The sequence below is a fragment of the Ornithorhynchus anatinus genome, chromosome 15 (assembly GCF_004115215.2).
Source record: "Ornithorhynchus anatinus isolate Pmale09 chromosome 15, mOrnAna1.pri.v4, whole genome shotgun sequence".
NCBI lineage: Eukaryota > Metazoa > Chordata > Mammalia > Monotremata > Ornithorhynchidae > Ornithorhynchus > Ornithorhynchus anatinus.
The window spans coordinates 2,881,981-2,909,500 of record NC_041742.1 but is presented as its reverse complement, the minus strand read 5'-3'; the positions used below and the strand labels follow the sequence as shown (position 1 = coordinate 2,909,500).

At 49.4% G+C, this 27,520-nt stretch overlaps 1 protein-coding gene and 1 long non-coding RNA gene across 3 annotated transcripts; one reads left to right on the top strand and one right to left on the bottom strand.

Annotated features, from left to right (window-relative positions):
* On the top strand, positions 1–4,322 carry COPRS (coordinator of PRMT5 and differentiation stimulator). 2 transcript variants are annotated; one of them, XM_029079591.2, is made up of 4 exons: positions 1–71; positions 2,750–2,828; positions 3,488–3,703; positions 3,864–4,322. In XM_029079591.2, the coding sequence occupies exons 1-4, from the start codon at positions 39–41 to the stop codon at positions 4,028–4,030; spliced, it is 495 nt and encodes a 164-aa protein (XP_028935424.1). In that variant the 5' UTR covers positions 1–38; the 3' UTR covers positions 4,031–4,322. The 2 variants fall into 2 exon arrangements, with proteins under 2 accessions (XP_028935424.1, XP_001518380.3); XM_001518330.6 differs by lacking the exon at positions 1–71 and having other exon boundaries at positions 2,675–2,828.
* LOC114816892 lies at positions 2,822–27,245 on the bottom strand. Its single transcript, XR_003764695.2, has 4 exons — positions 27,163–27,245; positions 16,391–16,605; positions 14,408–14,604; positions 2,822–3,186 (listed from the first exon to the last, which is right to left on the bottom strand). It is a non-coding gene; the product is annotated as an uncharacterized LOC114816892 (long non-coding RNA).
* Positions 27,246–27,520: the final 275 nt, after the last annotated feature.

The following is a 27,520-nucleotide window of genomic DNA, read 5'->3' as shown; positions in this document are numbered from 1 at the left end:
CACGTGGGGCGGCGGTCCGGGCGGCGGGCAGAGGGGCCATGGCGGGGTCGCCGGGCGGCCCGGGCCCGCAGGTAGGAGGCGGCGGGGCGGCGCGTGTCCTCTCCCCCCCACCCCTTTTCCCCTTCCCGGCCGATGGCTCCCCCCGGCCCGAGCCCCCCAATGACCGGGGAACGACCGGCCCGGACGGCGCCGCTGCTCAGTGGCGAAAGGGCTGGGGGAGTCGGAGGTCGGGGGTTCGAATCCCGCCGCCTGTCAGCTGGGTGACTTGGGGCCCGTCGCTTCACTCCTCGGGGCCTCAGTGACCTCATCTGGAAAATGGGGATGGAGATGGAGACCACCTGATAATAATAATGATGTCGGTATTTGTTAAGCGCTTACCATGTGCACAGCACTGTTCTAAGCGCTGGGGGAGACACAGGGGAATCAGGTTGTCCCACGTGGGGCCCACAGTCTTCATCCCCATTTGACAGATGAGGTCACTGAGGCACAGAGAAGTGAAGTGATTTGCCCACAGTCACCCAGCTGACAAGTGGCAGAGCTGGGATTCGAACCCATGACCTCTGACTCCAAAGCCCATGCTCTTTCCACTCAGCCACGCTGCTGATGACCCTGGATCCCCCCCCGCGCTTAGAACAGTGCTCGGCACATAGTAAGCGCTTAACCGATGCCATCATTATTATTATTATCATTCTCTCGGCCTCAGTTCTCTCATCTGGAAGATGGGGATGAAGCCTGGGAGCCCCATGTGAGATAACCTCATTACCCTGTATCTACCCCAGCGTTTATAACAGTGCTTGGCACGTAGAAGCGCTTAACAAATACCAACATTATTATTAATTATTATTATTTCACTTCTCTGGGCCTCAGTTCCCTCATCTGGAAAATGGGGATGAAGACTGGGACAACCTGATGATCTCTCCCAGCGCTTAGACCAGTGCTCTGCACATAGTAAGCGCTTAACAAATACCAACATTATTAGTAGTAGTAGTAAGTGCCACCATGGTTATTATTATTATTTCAGCTGGTAAAGGCAAAATCTCCAAGATTTTACAATCTAGTGGGATTGTAATTAAATCTGTGGTTGTGCCCGGCCAGGTGCCCGACAGCATGGGGCAATCCACGGCCCATCTCCCCCTTTCATGTGCTCTCCAAATGTCCTGTAACAATAATGTTGGTATTTGTTAAGCGCTTATTGTGTGCCAAGCACTGTTCTAAGCGCTGGGGGGGATACATGGTAATCAGGTTGTCCCACGTGGGGCTCACAGACTTAACCCCCCATTTTACAGACGAGGGAACTGAGGCACAGAGAAGTTGAAGTGACTTGCCCAAAGACACACAGCTGACAGCTGGCAGAGGCGGGATTAGAACCCATGACTTCTGACTCCCAAGCCCGGGCTCTATTCCACTGAGCCACGCTGCTTCTCATGTAGGCCCTTAGTCCATTTTTTAAAAACTATTTCTTTTTTGCAAGGGTCATTTAAGATGGGCACTTAGGTCCCTCTAGACTGTAAACGCCTTCTCGGCAGGGAACGCATCTAACAATTCTGTTACATTGCAGTTTACTGAACACTTAGTACAGTGCTTTGCACACAGTAAGCACTCACTAATAATGTTGGTATTTGTTAAGCGCTTACTAGGTGCCGAGCACTGTTCTAAGCGCTGGGGGAGATACAGGGTCATCGGGTTGTCCCACGTGGGGCTCACACACTTTTAATCCCCATTTTACAGATGAGGGAACTGAGGCACAGAGAAGTTAAGTGACTTGCCCACAGTCACACAGCAGACAAGTGGCAGAGCTGGGAGCCGATAGATAGATGAATGAATGAATAAACAAATAAATGAGATAAATAAATAAATGGGAGTCACTCAATAAATGACTGATTGAAATCCCTTCCTGCTCTGTGCCTCCTTGGTTAATTATGGCATTTATTAAGCACTTCCTAAACACCACGGTAGACATGAGATGATCAGATTGGATACAGTCACCTCACAGCCCTCACAGTCTAATAGGGAAGGAAAGTTGAACTCTCAATCCCATTTTGCAGACGAGGAAACTGAGGTCTAGAGAAGTGACTTGCTCAGGGTCACACAACAGAGCTGTGGCGGTGATGATGCCTCCTCCTCGTCAATAACCCCACTAATGTCACCCTCTTCCTACTGAGCGGGGGGCATCCGAAGGAACTGGTATCGGCCTTGACAGAATGGATAACGGGAAAATCATGGAATCTTTTGGAACTTTTTAAGGAAAGGGAAGACTCCACTCTGCCTGGAGTGGTTAAAGGACAGAACCACTAAATTCAGTCTGCCTCTACAACTACGAGTGGCTCTGAATGACTGACCCTGACTCTTCCCGGCACTCTTACAAATGTCCAGACCTCAAGACTCCTCTTGCATTCAAAAGGGACCCCAGGGTCTGGTGAAAACCCCGGTTCCCATAAAGGCTTCTCCCCCTTATTGATCATAATAACGATGGTATTGGTTAAGCAGTTGCTACGTGCCAGGCACCGTACTAAGCGCCGGGGCGAAGAGAGGGAAAATCGGGTTGGACACAGTCCCTGTCCCACGTGGGGCTCACGGTCTCGATCCCCATTTTACAGATGAGGTAGGTGAGGCACAGAGAAGTGAAGTGACTCGCGGAAGGTTACAAGGCAGACAGGTGGCGGAGCGGGGATTAGAACCCATGACCCGACTCCCGAGCCCGTGCTCTATCCACTACGCATACTGCTCTCTCTTCTCTTCTCATCCACAGGTGATGCCTGCACCCGGGCACGGGCGTCCACAGGAGGAAGACGAGAACGAGAAGGGGCCGAGGTGGAGGCCCAGTCTCGGTAGGTGTCTGCAGCGGGCGTCGGGGAGGGCCCCGGGGGGCTCTCCGTCCTGGCCCCACCACATACGCAGCCCAATTCACTAATAAGCGCTTTCCATCGAGAGCCCAGATCTCAGCGTGGTGGCAGATGCTTTCCTAAGGGCTGTGAAAAGTGCACAGAGGCGTCGGCGGCGCTCCCGACCCCCTCTCCTCCTACCTCTCCGGAGATCCCGTCCGCGGGGCTCTGCCGGGATCCGAAGCCGCGCCGACCGTGGGGGCCTTCGGTCAGGGTCTTGCTCTCCGGGGCCTCTCCGGAGCCACGAGGACGCTGGCCCCCGGGCCTCACCCCGATACGTGCATTGCTACTCTCCCAGGTCCAGCTGCAGAGGAGCAAAACCAAAGGGGTGGCGTGTGAGGGGAGGGGATGGAGAGGTCATGGGAGTAGACATTGGAATCCCAAAGTTGGAGCCTCGGGCCACTATCACCACCCCTGAACGCAAGGCCCCCCCGATTCTGCCAGTGCAGAGCCCGCCCGTCCTAATGTGGACTGGGGGCTTCCCGTGGGGCTGTGGAGAGCTCCACGTTCAAAACAGCCGGCTTTCCCAGGGGCTGATGGAATTTCCTCTCCTCCTTCTCTTCCCAACACCCCCTCCGCCACCCCCCACCACCTTCCCGCTGAAGAGTTTTTATCCAGGGGAGCTCAGGGCAGCCCCGACTGCAACCAATCTGACGGGGAGGCCTCGGCGGCGTCTAGTCCCGGGGAGGACGACGACGATTATGACAGCGACCTGAAGAACTGGGAGGTGGAGGAGGGGCAGGGGGACGGCTCCCCGGCGACGGAGCAGAGGGCCCAGTCTCCACTTAAAGAGGACTGGGACGCAGAGCTGAATCCTTACGGTAGGCACTGGGGGTCGTGGGTGGGACCCCCTCCCTGGGGAAGGCTCCCGGCCTAGACTCCCCCTGCTCGTCGGAGGCCGGGAAAAGCAACTTAGAAAATTACCAACGTGTCCTCCACCTCCCGGCCTCCTCTTCTAACTTGTGCGTCGAACCTCCGCAGATGCGGAAGACATCCACCGCACCGGCTCCCCGGAGAACCGCTGGGTGCCCCGGATCCCGATAGGCGACCTGATCTACGACCCCAGCTGGCACCACCCAGCCCCGCTCACGCCGCACTACACCAAAATGGTCTTCGAGACCGGACAGTTCGACGATGCCGAGGACTGAGGGGCGGGTAGCCCCCGGCTACGGAGCGGTCGTTTCTCCCCGGGGGGCCGGGCCAGGTCGACGCCCCTGGCCGTTCCAGAGCGGCGTCTGGTCTCTGTGCTTTTATGCCTGGGAAGTGACCCTCGCTACCCCACAACCCTGCATCTCATGGTTCTGTTGGTTTTGAGTTACAGTGGACATTCGCTCACGGAGCAAGCCTACAGGGGGGTGTGTGTGTCTGTGACTATGTGTGTGTGTGTGGAGGGGGGAGTCTGCTCTTTCCTTGTTTTCTAAATAAAAGTTGAAAAATCAGCATTTGTTTAAAGAACAACTGAATTCTTCTGCAAGAGGTCATCCCTCCTCTATCTCATTCGTTCCAATTTTTAAAGAAAATGACATTTCCATTAAGTGGTGTCATAAGGTTAGATTTTCTTAGGCTACTTGGTTACATTTTTCCCTTCCCCTCTATGGTCTCATGTAAATTATGATGACGGAGTCTCCCGTCAGCAATAACGGAGGAGCCTCGCTCCGGACACCTCAAGACCAAGACCCCGTGTGGAGGAACTGATTCCAGTGCCAGTGGCTTGCGTAGCGCAACTTGCACTTTCTCGCTCTTGCCCGTCGGATTCTCACCGGGGCTCAGAGGGCAACATCCGAGTAGGTGAGCAGGGGTGAAGCCCCGTCAGCTGGGGCCCAGATCATGTCACCTGGCTACTCAAAAATGCTCCAGTGGTTGCCTGGTTGGTCTGTCCCAAGCGTCTACTACGATGCTCTGCACTATCTGTAATTTTACTGTGGTGCTGAGTGACGGCAGGGTGGCGGCCTTTAGCAGCAGCCAGACCTTTCCGAAAGAAACGCGCGGCCTGGAAGATCAGTTACTGATCCATCTTGGCCCATCCTGGCCTTTGTCCAAGAGGAAAGGAATCCTGGACGGTGAAGGCCATGGCTTATCCAGTCTGAGAAATGTTAAAAGTGGGCGCGGGCTGGACCCCAGGTGGTTTGGGACTCATTTCTGGGTCGCCGGGGCTACGGGCAGGGTGTGTGTCTAGGGATTCCAGTATACCGTAAGGGTTCAATAAATAAGACGGACTGACTGATTAATGAGGGTGATAGTCCCTGCACATTAAGGGATTATAAAACTACAGAATATGTGAGGTGTCATCCCCCGTCCTTGCTCCCACACTGAGGCTTGGGTCACTTCCGGTTCGACCTGGGTAGGTTTCAGACAACCCCTTCACCCGCTAACTGCATTCCCGTCTTGTCTGAAACATTCCTAGTGACCAAACTCAGCCTAACCTAGCTTCGTGGTAGATTGAAGGCTCCTCAAGGGCAGGGATCAAGTCTTTTACTTCTACTATACCCCTCCCCTGAACCCCCAAGTGCTCAGTACAGTGCTCTGTGTTCTCCCAAGAACCCAGCACAGTGCTCTGGATACGAGATGTGCTTATTAAGTAGTATGAAATGAACTGGAATCTGTAGGCCAAGGTGGATGCATGCGGTCCACTTCAAGAAGGTGAGCGTTCAATCAGTTAATCAAGGCTAAGCTGTATTCACTCTTTCCTGTTTTGCTGCTGCTTTTTTTCCTATTAGTTCTCTGATCAGCTCACTCTCCCATCTGGCACAGGTGGGAAAGCCTTAATGACATTCTAGCTTTCTTATTAGAAATTGGACAGGTGGCTGATTCTGTCCATGGGGAAGTTATTTTGATTTCAGAAAAAAATTTCTTGCCAGAGTATCTAATTAGGTGATGGATATGGGAGGAAGTGTGGCCTGCTGGAAAGAGCATGGGGCTGGGAGTCAGGAGACCCGATTACTAACCCCAGCTCTGGCCCTGGTGAGCCACGTGGCCTCGAGCATGTCCCTTAACCTTTCGGGCTTCAGTTTCCGCATCTATAAAATGGGGAGAAGAAAGACTGAGCCCCATTTGGAAAAGGACCTTTCATTCATTCAATAGTATTTACTGAGCGCTTACTATGTGCAGACCACTGTACTAAGCGCTTGGAATATACAATTGGCAACAGATAGAGACCATCCCTGCCCAGTGACGGGCTCACAGTCTAATCAGGGGAGACAAACGGACAAAAACAAGACAACATAATCATGATAAACAGAATCAAGGGGATGTACACCTCATTAACAACATAAATAGGGTAATAAAAATATGACCTGTGCCTGACCTAATTAGGTCCACTTACCCCAGTGCTTATTACAGTGCTGGGCACAGAGTAAGCACTAGACAAATAGGATGATATTTTCATTGTTGCTATAATGATATTATATGTACCTCAGGGCTTAATAAATACCGCAAATATTAGGTAGGGATCTCAAATTACCTCCCTCTCCTTGAGCAGAGTGACCTGAGGGCTGCAGTTGGTTTCTTCCAACCCAGAAGAGGGAGACAAAGACCAAAGGAATCTAATGGACTGTCACGGGATGATTTTGTATTTTCCAGGCTGGGATTCTGCCCCCCTTGAACAAGGACAGAATGAAACATGAAAAGGTCCATTGCCTTTAAAAAGAAAAAAAAAAACTGCCCCGGCGAGACCGGGGGTATGGGCTTAGCAGTGGAAAAGTTGTTTCAGAGATGGTTTGCATTTAGCTAAAGGCAATAAGCAAAAGTGAATGCATTTTTCAAATCTAACCGAGGCAGTGGCACCCGCACCTCCTCTTCCTGGACTGAGATGTGGTGAAGAAAGCATCTCCCTTTCCATAACAAAGTCACATCTTTGTGCTGCCAATCATGGCATTCGCCATCGTCGTACAATTCATTCAATAATAATAATAATAATAATAATGTTGGTATTTGTTAAGCGCTTACTATGTGCCGAGCACTGTTCTAAGCGCTGGGGTAGACACAGGGGAATCAGGTTGTCCCACGTGGGGCTCACAGTCTTAATCCCCATTTTACAGATGAGGGAACTGAGGCACCGAGAAGTTAAGTGACTTGCCCAAAGTCACACAGCTGGCAAGTGGCAGAGCCGGGGTTTGAACCCATGACCTCTGACTCCAAAGCCCGTGCTCTTTCCAGTGAGCCACGCTGCTTCTCACGCTGATTCAATCGTATCATTTGAGCGCTCACTATGTGCAGAGCACTGTGGACTTCTGGCTAGAGTCTGGCCTGCCTTTGCCATTTTCATCAAGCTTTTGTGTACTTTTCTGCCCTCCGCAAAGAGATTTTCAAGGGTTTTCTGGGACTGCAAGCCCCTTGAGGGGCAGGGACCGGTCTCATACTCTCCCGTGTAATTTTTCCAGGGCTTAGCACAATGCTTTGGCCATTGTAGGTGCTTACTTAAATGCTACCACTCGGCTATGGATGAATTTGAGATTACTTTTCGGCCAAAAGCTGAGCTGAGTCCTTGGACATAGCGTCGTCTGCCTTTCCAACCCAACTGCTTGGATTAGCTATCCCCACAGACCTTGACAGCTGAGAATCTTGTTTGAGGATCATTATCAATGGTATTTACAGAGTGTTCACGCTGTGCAGAACACTGGACTGAGCATTTGGGAAAGGCCGGTACGATGGAGTTGATAAGAGACATTCCCCGCCCACAGGGAGCTTTCAGTCTGGAGGATGTCACTGCTGCCTTCAGATGGGGAAATGGTTTCTATCATTTTCACCTGATGTCCTGGACAGGGAGGGTAGGTCCTACGGACAAATCCGGCACAAATATTTTTGGACCATTAGGGATGCTATCCAATCAATCGGTCAATCAATCGATTGTACCGATTGAGCACCTGCTACGTGCAGAGTACTCTCCCAAGAGCTTGGTAGCGTACCCTGAACGAGCTTACAAGCCAGTGATATTTAGTGCACTGGAACCTTAGCGCTTAGACGTGTATCCATTTTTGAATTTTACTTAAAATAATGACAGTATTTTTTAAGGATTTACATGTTAAATTCTGGGGTAAAGACAAGATAATCAGATTGGACTCGGTCCTCATTTTACAATCTGAAAGGGAGGAGGAACAGGTATTGAATCCCCATTTTACTAAGCATTAAGCGTTTACTAAGCGATTTACTAACTGTTTTACTAAACGTTATCTTGCTCAGGGTCACAAAGCAGACATGTGGCAGAGCCAGGATTGGAAGTTAGGAGTCCTGGCTCCCGGGCCCACACTGCTTCCTTTATTTATCTACTTAGTTAATCAATCAATGGTACTGATTGAGCCATTATTTAATAACTTATTCCTCTAGCCATCTTTCCCTTCTCTAGCCTTAACAATCGTGTCCTTGTTTCTCTTCCTGCTCTGCCTGATCGTAAGTAATTTATATTGTGGGTCACCACCATTAGATGGTATCCCTTGAGGACAGGGATGGAACTTCTCTGCTACTGTACTCTCCCAAGCCCTTAAGTATTCTGCTTACAGCACATATTCAATAGATACCCCTGGTTGATCGATTATGGATCGACTGGAACAGGAATCTGCCAAAATGAAACACAAAAGATAAGAGAAGCTGGAGTCATGACTCAATGACGGGGGGGAGCCTCAGAGCTCAATCAATCAGTGGTATTTCCTGAGCACTTACTGTGTGCAGAGCACTGTTCTTAGCTCTGGGGAGAGTACAATACAAAGGGGAGGTATAGACTATTCCTGCTCACAAGGAGGTTACAGATTAAAGTTTGGGGAGGTACAGCCTATTCCTGCTCACGAGGAGCTTACAGATTAAAGTTTGGGGAGGCAGGGGCAGAACTAAAACTAAATGAGATACAGAAGCCCAAGATGAAACTTCAGCTCCCCCCTGTGCCTTCTGGATTCTCAGCTCTCAGGGACGCTGGGCCACTGTCCCGGGACAAGTCCAGAGCACTGGACCGCTCGTTGGCTCTGAGTTTTTTTTTTTATTATTATTATTAAGTGCCATCGAATCATTTCCGATTCACAGCGACTCCATGGATATACTTTCTCCAGAACATCCCGTCTGTAATCCGGAACCTTTCTAATCTTTCTTCCGTTATCTTTGTTACGGGTCTCCATCCATCTAGCTGCTGCTCTACCTCTTCCGTGTTTTCCCTGGACTTTTCCTAGCATTAGTGTCTTCTCCAGAGAATTAGTCCTTTTGCTTATGTGTCCAAAATATGCAAATCTAAGTCGAGTCATTTGGCCTTCCAAAGACCATTTTGGTTTAATTTGCTACAAAATCCACTTTTTTGGTTTCAGGCAGTCCATGGTATTAGCAAAAGCCTTCTCCAACACCACATTTCAAAAGAATCGATGTTCTTTCCATCCTGAATTTTCACTGTCCAGCTTTCGGATCCATACACCGTCACTGGGCCCCTCAACTGAACTCGGACAGCTACAGTTTGAAAGAGGACAAAGGAGTCCGCGATTTGGGTTCGGAACAAGTCAAGTTCATCTGGGATGTGCTAAGCAGTTTGGCACTTTAAACCTTCCCCTGCTGTGAAACCCCCGGTCTCTGGTTGAGGCCCCCAGTGAAGGAGCTGTTGGTGGCCAAGCTCTGGGGCTTTATGCAGCTCTAGGGAATTGAGGCTTATCTCCCTTTAGAAAATGAGAAGCCTTGTCTAATTGGCCTAATTGCCATTGTGCTGCTTATGGACCTATTAATCTGATTAGCACTAGAGGCAGACATATTTTTCATTCCCTGCTTTGAAGTGGTCTGAAAACAGCGACAGGGCTAATGGGTAGCTGGATGCCTTCCTGCCTCCCGCCTCCCCCCGCCAACCGGTTCTTCAGTTGAACTTAGTGTGGCGACGGCCCAGGCCGCCTGGACCCGGTGAATTACGGCTCACGGGGTGAGCTGGGAATCTGCACAGCATCTGGATGGTTTGGCGAGAGATGGGACTGCAGCCGACTCGGAGCCGAGTGAGGATCTTCGGGAAGACAGTGTGAGACGGAGAGGCATCCTACCCACCCCTGGTCACACACCGTCTTATACGGCATCACACACAGTCGCACCGGTCCATCGCAATGGAGTCGCACTGATGCTACCTGCTTCGTGCGAAGCCCGGAACTAAGCCCCTGGGTGAATACAGAATAAGCTAATTCAGACTCGCCTCTGTCCCATAAAGGACTCGCAGTCTCTTTAGGGGAGAAGACGCTTAAGAAAGATAAACAGACTTTAAGTCCCTCATGGGGTTCACAACCGAGGGGGGAGGGAGAGCAGGAATAATAATAAATATGGTGCTTGTTAAGCGCTTACTATGTACCATGTGGGTAGATACAAGTCAATAAGGTTGGACATAGTCCCTGTCCCATGTGGGATGAAATCTTGGCCCAGCTCTGTCAGTGTCCTGCTGAGTAACCCTGTTAATCACTCGAACCACTCTGGGCCTCAGTTTTCTCATCTGTAAAACTGGGATAAAATCGTTTCCCTCATTCTTAATAATAATGTTGGTATTTGTTAAGCGCTTACTATGTGCAGAGCAGTTCTAAGCGCTGGGGTAGACACAGGGGAATCAGGTTGTCCCACGTGGGGCTCACAGTCTTAATCCCCATTTTACAGATGAGGGAACGGAGGCACAGAGAAGTTAAGTGATTTGCCCACAGTCACACAGCTGACAAGTGGCAGAGCTGGGATTCGAACTCATGACCTTGGACTCCAAAGCCCGTGCTCTTTCCACTGAGCCACGCTGCACTCTTAGACTGGGAGCCCCATCTGGGACAGGGATTGAGTCTCATCAGATTATTCTGTATCTGACTTGCTACTTGGACAATGGTAAGGGCCTCCTAAATAGGTTTTTTAATAGTATTTAGAACAATGCTTGACTTGGCACACAACAAATGATCAATAAATACGACTGACTGATTGACTGGGAGGTCGACAGGGCCAGCTTCAGACGTTTCTCTGCTTTGAGGCGATTAAACCTCCAGAGCTGGGAATTTTTCACCTGCTCAACTGCTTTTTCTGTCATTTCCCCTTCCCCTATCTGACGGTGCGCCCCGGGGCTGCTGTCTTTATTTCTTACCATGTGGAGCTGGCCCTGTCTTGGTGGGTGACTGGTGGGTATCAACTCAACTCATGCCACTGGTCTGTGGCATTTCAAATCCAGATCCCCGGGGAAAGAGCCATAAAACAAGAAGCGGACACTTCCTCAGGTAAGAACTCAGATCCACCGTTCCCAGCCTGCGAAGTTGGTGACTCGAGGGAGGCACAAAAGTCGGGAGAGTCCTGGTAGGCTGCGGGTCTAAGAAAATGCAGTCGACACCCTGACATTTCCCTTCTCCCCAAAATACCCAAAGGCACTGCTCCAAAGGCAGTAACCGACAAAATGCTGGTCACCCAAAGTGGACTGGGTGACAGCAATCGGATCATCTTAGTTTTTCTTTTTTGTTCGATTCTTGGGAAACGAGAGGCTTTTGTTTATTTTTCCTAGGACTTGGGTCTCTTCTCTCTACACTGGACTAAGCCCTGAGGCATGCCCAGGAGACTATCTCTTAGGCACATTCTCCAGAGAGCCACAAGAACACTTCTAAACAAAGCCAGGTGGTTTCCTGTGGCTCGATGAAGAAGTCAGAACGTAAGCGACACGAAACCACGAGACAGCCGGGATGCCAAAAGCAAAGCCTAAAAGCACCTTGGAAACCCCCAACTCTACGTTAGCCTGTAGGTTAGCGGCTAAAAATGCCCCAAACCCACTGGCAGCCTGAAACGACCCATCTAGACTGGGCAGGGATTGTCTCTCCTTATTGCTAACTGTACTTCCCAAGCACTTAATACAGTGCTCCACACACAGTAAGCTCTCAATAAATACGATTGAATGAATGAATGATTTTAGAGATGGCCAAAACCTACTGGAAGAAAATAACATTCCACGGTTAGAATGCAGCAAAATGATGATAAAAGGCAGCAACCCACTGGAAGAATGCAGCAACCCATGGGACAAGAGCTGGGCGGGGAGATGGGGGTGATAGTTGGAGAGTTGTGGGCAGGGAATGTGTCTATTACATTGTAGTCACCCAAGTACTCGGTACAGTGCTCTGCACACAGTAAGCGCTCAATAAATACGACCGACTGGCTCTGAAGATCAGAACATATACAGAGAAAGCAACGTGGCCAAGCAAATAGAGCAGGGGCCTGGGAGTCAGAAAGACCTGGGTTCTAATCCCAGTTCCGCCACTTGTCTGCTATGTGACCTTGGACAGGTCACCTCACTTCCCTGTGCCTCAGCTTCCTCATGTGTACAATGGGGATTAAGACTCAGAGCCCCACGCGGGACAGGGACTGTTTCCAACCTGATAAGCTTCTATCAACCCCAGGACTTAGGACGGTGCCTGGCACAGAGTCGATGCCTAACAATAAATAAAGAATATAATATTGCATTGAGTCGGGGCTTTGGAAGTCATGTTTTTCTAGATTGTAAGCTCGTCCTCTAGATGGTAAGCTTGTTGTGGGGAAGGAACGTGTCCGTTTATTGTTACAAAGTACTCTCCGAAGCGCTTGCACAGAGCAACTGCTCAATAAATATGACTGAATGAATAAGGTCTTTCCCACAAAAGTATGGCACCTCCATCCTCAATTCCCCAGCCCAGGGTCAGAGAGGACTTTCACATGCCTTCAGTGGCTTCTCAAAAATCAGCTGGAGTTCCTTCAACACATCCTTCCATTAGAATGTAAGCTCCGTGAGGGCAGGGAATGAGTGTCTTGCTTCTGTGGTGCTCTGCACTCTGAAGAAGCTCGATAGCCGCTATTGGATGATACGTGAATCCTTGTGTTTATCATTTACATCAGGAGACTCGATCTAGGACACTCTCCCATCCACTGGGCAGTAGATCACTGACTGACTCAACCTCCGGCTGAAGGAGACTGGTCACCCTGAAGTCCTGCCCTGCACTCCTTGAAGAGTCGGAATGGGATGGTTCCCCCCGGCCCCGCTCTCCTCCCTGGATTGCTTTCCACAGTAATTGCAGACAGATGGGAGCCGAGGCCTGTGGCTGTCAGCCTTCACCCCTTCCTGTTGGAACGTTCTCTTGGCAGCCCACTGTCTTTCCACTGGGAAGAAAGTTTGGCAGGGGAATGGCAGGAGGCTGGTGCACTGGGCCAGAGAACGAGCTGGTGGTGTGGGGAGAGCTAATTGCATCCCGGGTCAACCCAGGGGTTGACCAGGGCCGAATCAGCCCAGGGGCTTTACTCTGCTCTCCCTCGGCTGCGGCGCCGGGAGAGCTAGCTGTGTGCCGGCACTGGCCCGAAGGGCTGGCAGTGAAGGTTCCCCAATCTGCTCTAGGCTGGATTTTTCCATCCATCAAGTGTATTTATTGAGCCCTTATTATGTGCAAAGAGCTTGAGGTAGTACAACGTAATACAACAGACACATTCCCGGCCCACCATGAGTTTACGGTCCAGAGGAGTCCTACGGTCTAACATTAACAAATAATTAATGGATATGTTCATAAGTGCTGTGGGGTTGTGGGAGGCGGGGGCATGAATAAAGGGAGCAAATCAGGGTGACGCAGAAGGGAATGGGAGAAAAGGAAATGGAGGCTCAATCAGGGAAGACCTGGCAGTTAAAGTTCTCGAAACTACTCTAATCTGGATTTTTCTCATGTTTTCTCTAGTTCCCGGTTTGGCTCTGGGGCCTCAGCAAGCCAGTGCCCAGTAATAACCAATAATATACGTGGTACTTGTTAAGCGCTTACTATGTGCCAAGCACTGTTCTAAGCACTAGGGTCATCGCAAATAATAGGGATGGATACAGTCCCTCCTAAAACACGGGGCTCACGGGAATCCCCATTTTACAGATGAGGGAACTGAGGCACAGAGCATTTCAGTGACTTGCCCGAGGTCACACAGCAGATAAGTGACAGAACCGAGATCAGAAGCCAGGTCCTTCTGACTCCCAGACCGGTGCTCTATCCAGTAGGCCACTCTGGAACACGGCTTGTGTCAGGTCCCTGCTCCACCCCCAGGAAGGTCCGGGCTCCTGTTTATTTTAATGTCTGTCTCTCCCTGGAGACTGAAAACCCCTTATGAGCAGGGATCAGGTCTACCAAATCTATCGTACTGTACTCTCCCAAGCAGTCTCAGCACTTAGAACGGTACTCGGCAAACATAATAAGTGCTTAACAAGTACTATTATCATTATTATTATTATTACTATTACGTTCTGCACATGCTACGCCTTGGATAAATACCACTCATTGATTGATTGCCAGTCCGACTGAGAATTTACTGCCGCATAACCCTCCAGCGACAAATCCAAGGGCAGCGATTTTTCCAGGCCCGGAGATTTGTCAGGCCCTGCCAAGTGCAATAAACATGGATTTCCAAACTTTCAAACGGCTCCATTGAGTCTCCCGGGAGGAGCCCTCTCCTGGCTATTATTTCACCGTTTATTCAGTATTTTCTTAACTGAGCCGTAAAAGTGCCGGCGGGTAAACTTTATTTAATGATTTCCGATCTTTCTCGCTCTGAGGCAATAACTTCCAGGGACGGGAACGATTTACCTTGCGACTCGCCGTGGGGCCGTTGAGTGCGGCCGGCATCTTTCCACTTGGTTTCGGGAGGACTCCGTTTCTCCGAGTTCTCTCTCTGGGAGACAGACGGTCACCTGATGCATTCTAATTTCTGGGCTCCATCCGGGGCACGGATCCTTCTCCCGCTGCCAACACCCACCATCGTCATCATCATCACTGCTAAGTCTCTAGGGAGAGAAAAGTACCTTACTAGTAAGTCTTTCTTTTTTCTAAATGGTATTTGTTACGCACTTACTATGTACCAGGCACTGACTCAGTGTTGGGGTAGATTCAAGACATCAAAGCCCATGTCCCTCATGGGGCTCCAAGTCTTAATTCCTACTTGGCAGGTGAGGTAACTGAGGCCCAAAGAAGTGAATTGACTTGCCGCGGGTCACACAGCAGACAAGAGGCCAGAGGCAGAATTAGAACCCGGGTCCTCCGACTCCGGGGCCCGTGCTCTTTCCACTAGACGGTGAACTCGGTACTTTGGGATGTATGTTGATTAGACTGATAATACACTGCTGCTACTGATAATAATGATGATGATAGTTGTTAAGCGCTGTGCCGTACTAAGTGCTGGGGGAGGTACAAGAGCAGCACATCGGACCCAATAACTGTCCCACATGGGGCGGACGGTCCACGTGGGAGGGAGAATTGAGTTAATTGAACATTTAATTATTCATCTTAGCTACACTGTTTGCAAATGATTTTACATCTGTCTCCCATCAGTGTTAGCCCCTTGTGGCCAGGGAACACGTCACTTCTCTGTTTTGTACTAATGCAGTACACTGTGCCCAGCATACACAGTGAATAAAGCCCAGGTCTGGAAAGTCAGAGGACGCTGGGTTCCAATCCCGGCTCCTCTGCCATTTGCCTGCTGGATGCTCTTGGGCAAGTCTCTTAACTTCCCTGTGCCTCGGTGTCAACACATGTAAAATGGGGATCGGATAGCCGCTCTCCCTCCCATCTGGACTGCAAGCTCCATGTGGGACAGGGACTGTCTCCAATTCTCTTAGATGGCATCTCCCCCGGTGATTAGCACAGTCCCTTATGCACAATAAGTGCTAATAATACCACAGTTGCTATTATTATTAGCTGGTGCTCACTAAAAACTGGCACTACTGCTACTTGGGAAATTACAACAGAAGCCAGACAGGTGATCTCCGCCACGTCTGTCTGATCCAGATCATAAAAGCCAATATAAAAGTAGGCCTCCTTTGCTCTACGGAATCCCGCCTGACCCACCCCACTCAATCGAGTGTCTTGGCACCATCCCAACTCGGATGATGAACACCAGCTATGCTAAGAAGGACATAGTTGGGCCTACGGTCGTATTGGAGGTTTGGCTAAAATCCTTGCTGTCCCGCAGCCTGATTTTATCAGGTGCCTGGCCAATTTCTTTTCTGCCTTCTCTGGTTCCTGGCCTGACCGCCTGTTACCGGGCTCACTGCTGAACTCATTTGGGCTCTGAGGACCCAGCCGAAATCCCCAATGCAGCTAAATTCTACACCTGACCCAATAGATCCTATTACCGACGGGATTGTTCCCTGGCTTGGAGCTCCTACCCTAGAGCTAGAGCAAAGAAATGGATACAGCTAGCCCAATCTTCCCACTAAGCAGTTTCCTTGGAGGGGGTGGGCAAGAAGAGGAGGGGAGAAGAAGACTTCCACTGATTATGCCGTGGGAGTGTCACCTGTCTTGTCTGCCCTGCCAGAATGGAAGCTCCTTAAGAGCAAGAACCATGACAGCTTCGTAAACCAGGCCCCATGTGTGTCTGTGGTGCTTCCTGCTTCCTTTGCACTTCCCAAAGGCTCAGGAGAGTGCACTGGATTCGGCGGGAGCTCAGGAAATACCACGACGATGACCACTGCCCCTGCTGATGGCCCACTTGTGCATTTAATACGGACCTATTAACTGGCCTGGGACTTCTGGATGGCTCAAAGGGGGCTCCTCTCCTGTGGGTCAACTCACTGCTTTCTCAGGTGCCTCTTGCCTGGCATCGGGGATGTGGGAGTCTTGCAGGTCGGGGCTTAATTTTTAGCTGCTGCTGCTTCCAAGAGGCCTTTCTTGTCTTCTCTGGGGTCCAGCCAGCTGGTCTGTCCCCAGATTCTTTGCTTTCCTCCACGAGACTCCGGGCAGCTGGCCAGGGAGGGAGTACGGTCCAAATCTTCTTGTTGCTGCTAGAACTGTGCGAGACAGAGAGAGAGAGAGAGAGAGAGAGAGAGACTGTGATTGCCTATGTGTGTGTGTATGTGTTTCTGTGTGCTTGCATGGCTTGCAGCCACTCCCAACCACTTAGAAGGCAGCGAGGAGAAGTGATAACGTTTGAGCATTTGGAAGCAGTAAATGTCGACTCCGGAGCTGGGCTCTGAGGAGCACTAGAGATGGATGGTGACTTAGGGGGTGTAAAAAATGAGGGATGATGAAAATGAAAACATATAGTGGGGAAATAAAAATGAATTATCTCTCCAAATAATTCCCAACGTTTGAATGTTTCAAGCCCAAGAGGATATATGGCAGGTGCCATCCGCCTGGGCCTAGTGACTGAGGGACTGAGAGAGAGAGAGAGAGAGAGAGCCCGTCAAACATAATGCAGATCTATTTTCTTTGCCCTTTCGCATAAAAGAATTAGAAGTCAGTCTGGCAGGGGACATATTTCCTTTCATTCTGCCTTCTCAGAGCCCTTAGAAATGGCTCTTGCTTCATCGCAGCTTGTCTAGAGAAGCTAATCCAGCAGTCATTTCCTGAGCAGTCCCACTATCTAATAACATGCTCTACTGGAAAGGCCTGGGAGTCGTGAGACACGGGTTCTAATCCCAGCTCTGCCACTTGCCTGCTATGTGACCCCAAGCGAGTCACTTAACTGCGCTGTGCCTCAGTTTCGTCATCTGTAAAATGGGGATTTAGTGCCTGTTCTCTTTCCTACTTAGTGAGCCCCATGTGGGACAGGGCCCATGTCCAACCTGATTATTTTGAAACTTCCCCTGAGCTTTCAGCGCTTAGTACAGTGTGTTACATGTAGTAAGCACTTAAATACCACTATTATTATTATTATTACAGTATGTAGCACAGAGTAAGCCCTTAACAAACACCACTATTTTTATCTGGGCACTTGTTACAGGGACTTGGCTGTTCCCTATATACAATCCAGAAACCCTCCGCCTCCTTTCCTCCAAAACCACCTGTCTTCACTCTTTCTGGATAACTGAGGAGTCATGATTCAACTCCCCTGTCTGGATAATGCATTGTTGTTGAAGGCTCTCGGGGAAACTGGCAGAGAACGGGACCTATGTTTCTTAGAGATCCGAGCCCGGGGAAATAACAGTGGATTCAAATGTCCAAATGAGAATAAACATCTAGGTCGACACCACTCCGATGAGATCAGGGCGGCCGGTTGTCCGAGTTCAACCCGGACACCCCGGTTCTCGGCGGGTCTGCCCCATCAGGTACAGACAGGGACCTGGATGCCTTTCCGTCCAGTATTTTTATTCACAGGGCCCAGCTTCCCCTCACTGTAGCTCTCAACACAGAGTCCCGTGGCTCAGAAGTGGCAGCTAGGTAGAAAAGCAGGGGTTGGGGTGGGGGTTAGAAGACCCTCTGGAAGATTTACACAAAATGTTCTCAATGACGCCATTACACTACACTGCAGAACCTTTGGAATCCACCTAACTTAACGTCCGTGTGTTACTTCCTGTGGGCAGAGCACTGAACTAAGTGCTTGGGACAGTACAATGCAAGAGAGTAGGCAGACATGTTCCCTGCCCACAATAAGCTGACAATCTAGAGGGGGAATGAGACATTCTTATAAATAAATGAGTTCCAGATATATAAAATAAATTATGGATTATCAGTCACGTGTGCTGAGCCCCTACTATGTGCAGAGCACTAAACTGAGCCTGTGGAGGGGGCTGTACGATAGAAGTAGTGAACATGACCCCTGCTCTCAAGGAGTTTACAGTTTCTGTCATCGAGATGCTTGGAGAAATCCAAACAACTCTCTTCTGATTTGAGGCCAGTCTAGTCAAAGTTTACGCCTCAGTTCCACCACTTGTCTGTTGTGTGACCTTGGACAAGTCGTTTCACTTCCTCTGTGCCTCAGTTCCCTCATCTGTCAAATGGGGATTAAGACTTGGAGCCCCATGTGGGACAGACGCTGTGTCCAACCTGATCAGCTGTAACCACCCCGGCACTTAAAAGAGTTCTTGACACTTAGCCAGCACTTAACACATACTATTACTATCACTCTTATTATTAAGAATGGAGTTTCCTGGAGTGGCTGGGATTTCAAAAGGGATGTGTACGCATAACAGGGTGGAGCTGGGGAAGAGCTGGGTGAGGTTGGCAGAAGGCGAAAGAGAAAGGGTGAGGAAGTCTTGAGGGCTGTCAGTGGCTTCCCTTCTGCATCGGAGGCAGGGTCTCAACTCTCCAAGTGGTCTCTCCCATCACTGGGATAAATCACAAACGGGGCTGACTGAGAAAACAAGGATGCTGCCCACAGCCTTGCCTGCCAGGGATGGCTCTGTCCCCTCCCTCTCCCCATTGCCTTTCCTGGTTTATTCTTTGGGTGACACTCTGCAGCAAACAGGCAATTTGTTTTCACTTACTTTTTTTCTTTCAGGAAAATGTCTCATTTGGCTGTAAACTTGCATGGTCGGAGATCAAACGAAGCTGTTTGTCTCTTGACCTCCCCGCCCTCCCCTGCTCCCCCTTCACACTGTGAGGGATCTTTTGATCTTTTGTGCTCCGATCTTGGGGAAGAGAAGGAAGAAATATGGGATGCTCAGAAGTGGAACCTAATTGCTTCTCAACAGCCTCTGGGGTGGAAATGTTAAAATATGAGTTTCCAAGGCCCATGCCAAAGTCACCGCACGGGGTCAAAATACCAGGGCAGAGAAACTGGAGCAAATCGGGGTATGAGGGATGGGGAAGAGGGAGACAGAGAGTTGGAGAAAATCTCATGGAGGGGCAAGTCCCCCAAAACCCCAGAGGGGCCAGTCCACAGAAGAGGAGTCTTGCCCATTCCTGGCTCTCTCGGGGAAGATATATGGGTGGATACAGGATTATCAGACAGGAAAGAGTCCCTGTCCTTCACTGGGGCTCACAAGGAGAACAGGCATCTCATCTCCATTTTACAGATGAAACTGAGGCACAAGGAGGTTAAATGACTTACTCAAGGCTCAGATATTTTCCTTTCCCTCAACTTTTAAAGTATTTCGACTAACTTGAATAGGAGATTAAAACTGATTTCAACATCCATTTTTTGCTCTATTTAGCATTAGCAAATGACAGGTAATCCTGACGTGTTAGCGCAAGATGCCTTTTGGCTAAATAGACTGGGAAAGAGAAGACTTTGAAATTTAAATATTGGACTTGCACAGGGAGAGGTCACCCCCTGACCCGTGGAGAGCCTTGACTGGCCACCAACTCTTCTGACCATTTCTTCTTCTTCCAGTTCTAGTCTCATGCCCACACCATTCCAGCCAGGGTCTTTGGCAGCTATTCGGAACGCCAGTCCAGAAGAACTCAATTAGGCCTGTTTTTCCAATAATGTAATTCGGCAGAAGGAAAATAAACACTTCGATAGAACACAACCCGGCGATACAGAGCACAGCCCTGGCCGACCGCCCTACGGTAATAAACTATTGGGCGGGGACAGAGGTACATATATTCCCAAATGGAAAGGGATTTGCGCTTGAATTGTCCAAGGAATCTGGGGGGTGCATGGGCTGGGGCAGGGAGAAGTGATATCAGCTGAGCCCTGTGGCCATCCAGGGAGAGAAAAGAGGGCAGAATAGGGGCAGGAAGCAGGACTCTTAAGCTCTTGACTATAGCATTTGACCTGCCAAAGATCACGTTAGGTTTGAAGGCAAGAAAATTGAAAGATTTAGCAGAGGTGGGGAGCAGGGGCTGAGGGAGGGGTGAATAAAGGACATAAAGACAAACACCAAGGGTGACGCAGGAGTGGGAGAAGAGGAAATGAGGGCTTAATTGGGGAAGGCCTCTTGGAGGAGATCTGACTTTAATAAGGCTCTCTGCCACCCCTCAAGCCCTCCTGCCCCCAGATGCCATCCAGGCAAGGAAAAGTGGGAAAGGGGGTATGAATCTGCAGGGACGACAGAGTGCGCGCAACTGTGCGCAAACCACTAGCACTAGAATGAAGTCTCGGTGCCTGGATCGAGACTCGCCTATCCTTCTCAACAGGAGACTCTTTCACCATCAATACACGCCAAGCTCTGTCCCAAGTGCTGGGGTTTAATGTCCCGTTGGGGCCGGTCCCAGAATCTCTGACAGGGCTGGAAAAGGCTCTTCCTCCCCTAAAACCAGGCTGGCTAGCATTTAATCAGGATAGTGAGTGAGAAGGAACAGTCTCTGTCAGGATCGTCTCACTGGGAAAGAGCAGGCTATTTCCATTAAGAGAAACATGAACAATGGACCGACTTTAATCCAGAGCTCAGATTCTCTTCTCGGTGACCTCTTTGGCACCAAAATGTTACTGGGACTCCCGTTCAGAAAGAGAATTTACACAGCGCTCATACCCAGAGAGAGGAAAGACTTAAAAACCAAACACATTAACCCCCCACCCCTTCCCTCGTACCTCCACTCTGGGGGCTTCCTGGGGGCTTGGCACTTAGCTCAGACATAAACTTTAAGCTAGGGCCAAAGTGATTCAGCCCACACCAAACTTCCCCTTGCCTTCTGCTTCTTTGTCCAGAATAAATAGTATTATTATTAGTAGTTGTAGTATGCGATTTCTCTGTGCCTAGTACTATGCTGGGGTAGAGACAAGAAATCAAATCGATCAGTTTTTGTCCCTCACTGTTTTCATGTCCAAGAAGGAGGGAGAACAGGTAATTACGGCCAGTTTACAGGTGAGGCAAAGAGAGGTTAAATACTGTGCCCAACGACACACAGCAGGCCAAAAGAGGAGGTGGTGGGTAGAATCCTAGTCCTTTAACGCCCCATCCTGAGCTCTTTCCATGAGTCCTGAATACATACTTGCCCAAGACAGTTATGTGAGAGGATTAATCGCATGGTTGGGCTGTGTCCTAGTGGAAATCAAACAATCTGTGGAGAGTATTCACTGAACGCCTACTGCATGTGTGGAGTAAAGTACTACGCAGAGCTTGGGAAGTGCAGTACCTGCAATAAGCATTCAATAAATACCACAGATTGATTGATTTCTCAAGCGCTCTGGCTGAGCATTTGGACCCAGGGCCTGAGCCAGATAAGTCTGGGCACCTGCCAGGACAAGCCGGGGTCTGAATTGCCTCTCAGAGGCTCCCGTTTCTGGGCCTGGATTCCCGCTGTCTGCGCTCTGACAGAATATCGTCGAGACTCCTGTCTCCCATCGAGGGGGATCAACTGAATCTAAACAAGAGGGCCTGGAAATCAAACCAGTGTTTCCTGATCCATACCAGGCTGGCCAGGAGGCTGCAGCTGGCCACATTCACGTCAGTCCCTCAGATGGAAAAATGTAGACTCTCTGTAGCTGCCTGCTGATGTATTTACTTCATTATGGTCTTAAACATCCTAATAATTGAGGTATTTGTTAAGTGCTTACTCTGTGCTATGCACCATGGTAGATACAGCCTCGACAGTGCCCTATCCTGGAAAGTGCCCAACAGCAGGATGGTGTAGTGGATGGAGCACGGGCCTGGGAATCAGGTCATAGGTTCTAATCCTGTTCCACCACTTGTCTGCTGTGTGGCCCTGGGCAAGTCACTTGACTTCTCTGTGCCCCAGTGACCTCACCTGTAAAATGGGGGTTGAGACTGTGAGCCCCATGTGGGACGGGGACTGGGTCCAACCTGACTTACTTGTGTCCATCCCAGGGCTTACGACAGTGCCTGGCACAGAGTAAGTGCTTAACAAATACCCGAATTATTATTATTATAATACTGTTGATGATGAGGATGATGGTGGTGATGGTGCAGCACCCTCTGCGTGAAGAGCCCGGTAAGAGTCGAAGGAGCCCTCTTCAAGCTGGGATTGTTCCCCCTCTGCTGCCATCTCAGTAGCAGCCTCACATGGGGTTCTCAAGAGCAAGGGAAAAGCAGGTATCTCCTTCATCCCCATTTCACAGACAAGGAAACCGAGGAGTAGAGAGGATAAGTGACTTGACCAAGGTCACGCTGCAGGCCGGTGGCAGAACCGGACCTAGAAATCAGGGTTCTTGATTCCCATTTTCCCCCCACTAGGCCTTCTCTTTAGATTCGCCCTCTCTTCAGCACGAAGAATGGGAAGCTGTATTTGGGAGAGATGGATTTATCTCTGTGGAGTGAGAAAGTCCGCGGGTGGCCTTGAAAGAGCCAGTAACAGTAACACTTGACTGCCCGCGATCCCTCTGCTTTGGACTCTGTGGGTAATTGCAAAATGAGAAACTAATCCTCCCAGAATTTACAATCTAATGATCAAAGTAGCTGTTAACAGCTGGGCTCTATTTGTCATCCTCATCCATTAGTATCCAGGGAGGGCCTATGCCAGAAGCAGGTCAGGTCAGAGAAAAGTTGAGGCCTTGTTCCTTTCTGATCCCTTGAAGGGCAGCTGGTAATCGTGGGCAATCAATGAATGGTATTTAATGAGTCTCCAATGAGTGCCAGCCCCTGTAGTAAGCCTTTGGGAGAGGATAAGAGTAAAAGAACGCAGTCCCTGCTCTCGAGAGACTTACAATCTAATGGAGAGACAAGCAAAAATTCCATAAGGCAGTGGGAGCAATGGACAGAACCAGGATACCAGGTGGGTGGGTAGAGTGAATAAGGCAGGATGAATGATCAGAAGAAATGAGTGTAAAATTATTTAATACATATACTGCAGTCACATGTGCCAAATGGGTATAAATGTGTGTTACGGGCTAAGAGTAAACTGTTTTGTTGATGTGAATGGGATTGTTGGAAATTGTACTGTAGTCTCCCACATGCTTAGTACAGTGCTCTGCACACAGTAAGAGCTCAATAAATACCATTGATGATGATGATGAATTGATCAGGGAAGGCTGCCTGGAGGAGGTTTTGCTTCTCTTTGGGAGCCAATCTGATTCAGGTCCATTTCTATATAAAGTCTTATTTTGATGCCTAAAGCCAGGCTCAGCAGTGGCTTGGCCTCGCTTAGAGTCAGTTCGCCTCTGAAGGAGAGGGCTGCGGCATCAGTCAATCCATCAATCAGCTGTATTTATTGAGTGTTTACGGTGTGCCCGGCACTATACTAAGGACTTGGGAGAATACGATATAAACATATAATAGAGATGGTAGATGTCTTCCCAGCCCACAAGGAGCTTACATTCTTCCTTCCCAGAAGAGAATCTGAAGAGGGTGATTTGAGTGGGTTGTCCAGAGCTCTAGCTGGTGTGAGATGGGCTAACAGGAGGTGGGGGGGAAGACAGGCAGGAGGGGTCCTGGGAGAGGAGGGCAGGGAGGATTACGGTTGGGGGCAGGAGGAAGGGGCTTCCACCAAGGGGTTGAAGCAGCAGAATGTGGGCAGGACCTCAGGACTTCATTCCCTTTCCTCCTCCAACCTTCCTCCTCCCACTCAATAGGAGAGTTTCAAGCACCACCCTGTGTCCCCAAATCCTGTCTTAAAATTACAGACACTCCGGGCCTGGGTTCCAGTTTCCCCTGATTGACTTCAAGATGCTGCATTTTATCCAGACTAATTTCCCCCAGATCAACCTGGACCCAAGTCACCACCCTCCCCGTTTCCTCTGAAATCTTTCCGAGGTGGGACCCACTTCTCTTGGGGGTGCCCAGACCACTCCCAGAGCATCCAAGGACGCAGGACTGAAACTTGGGCACTGTTCAGTGGCTCCGCGTTCCCGCCCGCCCTCGTATCTGCTTCCAATCTCCTGTCGCTCAGCTTTCTTTCTGACCGAGAGCCTGTGGACCAAACAATGCTGTAGTTGCTAAATGAGCCTTGTCAGTTTCCAAGGGGGGGCCTGCAGCTATTCCATCTTTTCACCCTCCACCCTGTTCCTGGGATTCAAGGATTCAACTCGGCGGCTCCTTGCTGCTCGCTGATGATTCCCAAAGTTCAGGGTTGGGGATGGAGGGAAGTCTAATGGAAAGAGCACAGGATCGGGAGTCAGGAGACTCGGGTTCTAGTCCTAGTTCTTGGCTCTGTGATGTGGGAAAGTCACTTGAAATCCCTGGGCCTTAGTTTTTTCATCTGTAAAACTGTTAAACCTTCCTCTCCTTAGGGCATTAGGCCATTGTGAGGGTAAAACATAGTGGCCTAGTGGAAAGAGTGCGGGCTTGGGAGTCAAAGTATCTGAGTTTTGATCCCGGCTCCGCCACGTGTCTACTGTGTGATACTGGGCAAGTCGCCTAACTTCTCTGTACCTCAGTTACCTCATCTGTAAAATGAGGATTAAAGACCATCAGCCCTATTTGGGATGGGGACCGTGTCCAACCTGCTTATCTTATCTCTACCTGTCACAATGTAAGCACTTGAAAAATACCATTTAAAAAAATGTAAAAGCATGGTGGGAATTTTTTAGGTGGTATATAAAAAACATAGTATTATTACTCTTATTGGAAATTCAGGTACTGTCAACAGATCTGGGGTCGGCAAGGCTGAAAATCCAGGGCCCGGGCATGACAGCTGTTGCCTTTTTAGACCTGTAGTCCGCTATACTTGCATCAGTCTTCATCCCCAACCTCATCCAGGCAACAGGCGTGGTCACTTTCTTGATGGGGGTGGGGTGGTATTTGTTAAGCATTTGCTACGTGCCAAGCATTGGGTAGAAACAAGACAATCAGACTGGACAAAGTCCCTATACCTCATGAGGCTCACAGTCCAAGCAGGAGGGAAACAAGTATTGAATCCCCATTTTATAGCTGAGGGAACAGAGGTACAGGTCAAACCAAAGAGGGACTTCTTGGCACTCTTGTCCTCCCCGATTCTTCCAAAAGAAGCAAAAGAAGAGTTGGAGGAGAGAGAAGGGGATCCCACTTTCTTCACTCCTTATATTTTTTTAGTCATTCAGCAGGGGAAAGAGGAAAAGAGCCAGAATCTCCGGCTGTGGCTCCAGAGGAGCTTGGGGAGAGGTGGGAGGGGAACCAGTTGGCCCCATCACCTTCCTCTAAGAAACTCTGCTCGAAATGAAGAGTGGGGGAGAAGCAGAACTACCCTTGACCGGTCACTCCCGTCCAGTTCTATCATAATGACATCATCTGCTTGAAATATGGTGTTTGGGTCTGGGCAGTAGGCTCGGTTCAAAACGAGCAGAGTTGGCAGAGGCCTGCTGCTTTAACATTTCGGAGATTAATTCTGTGTGTCAAATCTCCTCTTCCTTTGCCCTGTGCTCGTTTTACAGAGACATTTAATAGGAAACTATTTTTAAAAAAACAAACCCAATGGAAGGAAGCCAAAACATCAGACAGAATCAGGCGGATGTGGACCCCAGCCAGGAAAGCGGAGGAAGAGTCACCAGTAAGTCTCCTGAACTGGAAGAAATAAGGGCATAAGGCCTTGCAGAATGTCTTTCTTTACTGGGTCAGGCAATTGGCCCACCCAAACTCCACCATTACAGGGCCAGACCAAAAGTCCATCCCTACCTCTGCCATTACAGGGCCACATCAATGGTCCGTCCAAGCTCTGGCCGTTATTGGGCCAGAACAACAATCCATCCAAGTCCCATAACAACTCTGCTGGATCAGTGGTGCCATCAGGCATCGCCATTTCTAGGTCAGATCAGTGGTCCATTCAAGCACCAGGGCACACTAACAATCATCATCACCTGAGCCTGGGACATCTTTCCATCCAAATTAAGCCCTGCAGTCCTAACCATGTTCCACAGTTAAACAAGGTCCTGTGTTCTAAACCTACCTGAATCCTACCATCTGTCTTATCTTTTCTTTAATTTTCAACAAAGAGATTGCTCTCTGGGGCTCAGTTTCCTCATCTGCAACATGGGAATAGGATGCTGGCTCTTAATCAGTCAATCAATCAGTCATATTTATTGAGCATTTACTGAGTGCAGAGTACTGTACTAAGCACTTGGAAGAGTATACTATAACAACATAGCAGACTTGGTAAACATCTTCTCAACCTACAAGGAGCTTCCTCTTAGACTATGAGCCCTAGGAGTGCTAGAGACTTGATCTTCTTGTATTCACCTCTGCTCTTGGTAGAAAGTATGCACTTAATAAATACAATAATAGTAATTAGTGTTATTGGAGAAGGGAGGGAAAATCCAGGACCAACAACTAACATCGCCCAAATTCTGTCCTCAGGCTCACCCCTTCAACTGCAGAGGCAGTTTATTTTGGTTTGTGTTCGGAGTTGGGATGGTGTTTAATCAATATAAATGATCTCCGTTGCCAGAAGTGACAGGTTTTGGAACAACAGCTCAGGAATAAATATTTTTATTCAGAAATGCCGCAGTTGAGGTTGAGGAAAAGCAGCTTCAGAAAGAGTAAAGAGTGGTGCAGACGAAAGTCTTTTCCCCTGAAGCTCCTGGATTCCTGATTTTTTTTTTCCCAGGACGTCTTCCCCATCAACCTTCCCCAGGCACTATGGAAACGTGTTTCCATTTCTTTTTAGGGTGGGTGTGGGAGAGGGGAGAAGGGCAGAGGAAAATGGAGTGAAGTCAACAAACATTCACATTTCTGGGCTAGAATTCAATTCTCCCGAGGCAGAGACTAATGAGACAATCCAAAACCAAACACCCCATCTGAATGAATACCCCTTTCCCTTCTTCCTCCTAGCTGTAAGTTATGATACTAATAACGTATCTGTTAAGCACTTACCTGCCAAGCACTGCATTTATCGCTGGGGTCGATACAATATCAACAGGCAGCACACTGTCCATCTTTCACATGGTACTGACAGCCTAAAGGGGAGGGAGAACAGGCATTTAATTCCCATTTTACAAAAAAGTGAGGAAACTGAGACACAGAGCAGTTAAGTGACTTGTCCGAGGTCACACAGCAGGCAGGGAGAGGAGCCAAAATTAGAGCTTGGGTCTTCTAACACCCTGGCCTGGGTTCTTTCCACTAAGCCATGCTGCTTCCCAAGACGCTTTCCCCATCCCACCCAAAAAGGGGAGCAGCTTGGCCCTTCCAATACTGACCCTCAGTGACTTGGACATCGGAAACTGGAGGTACT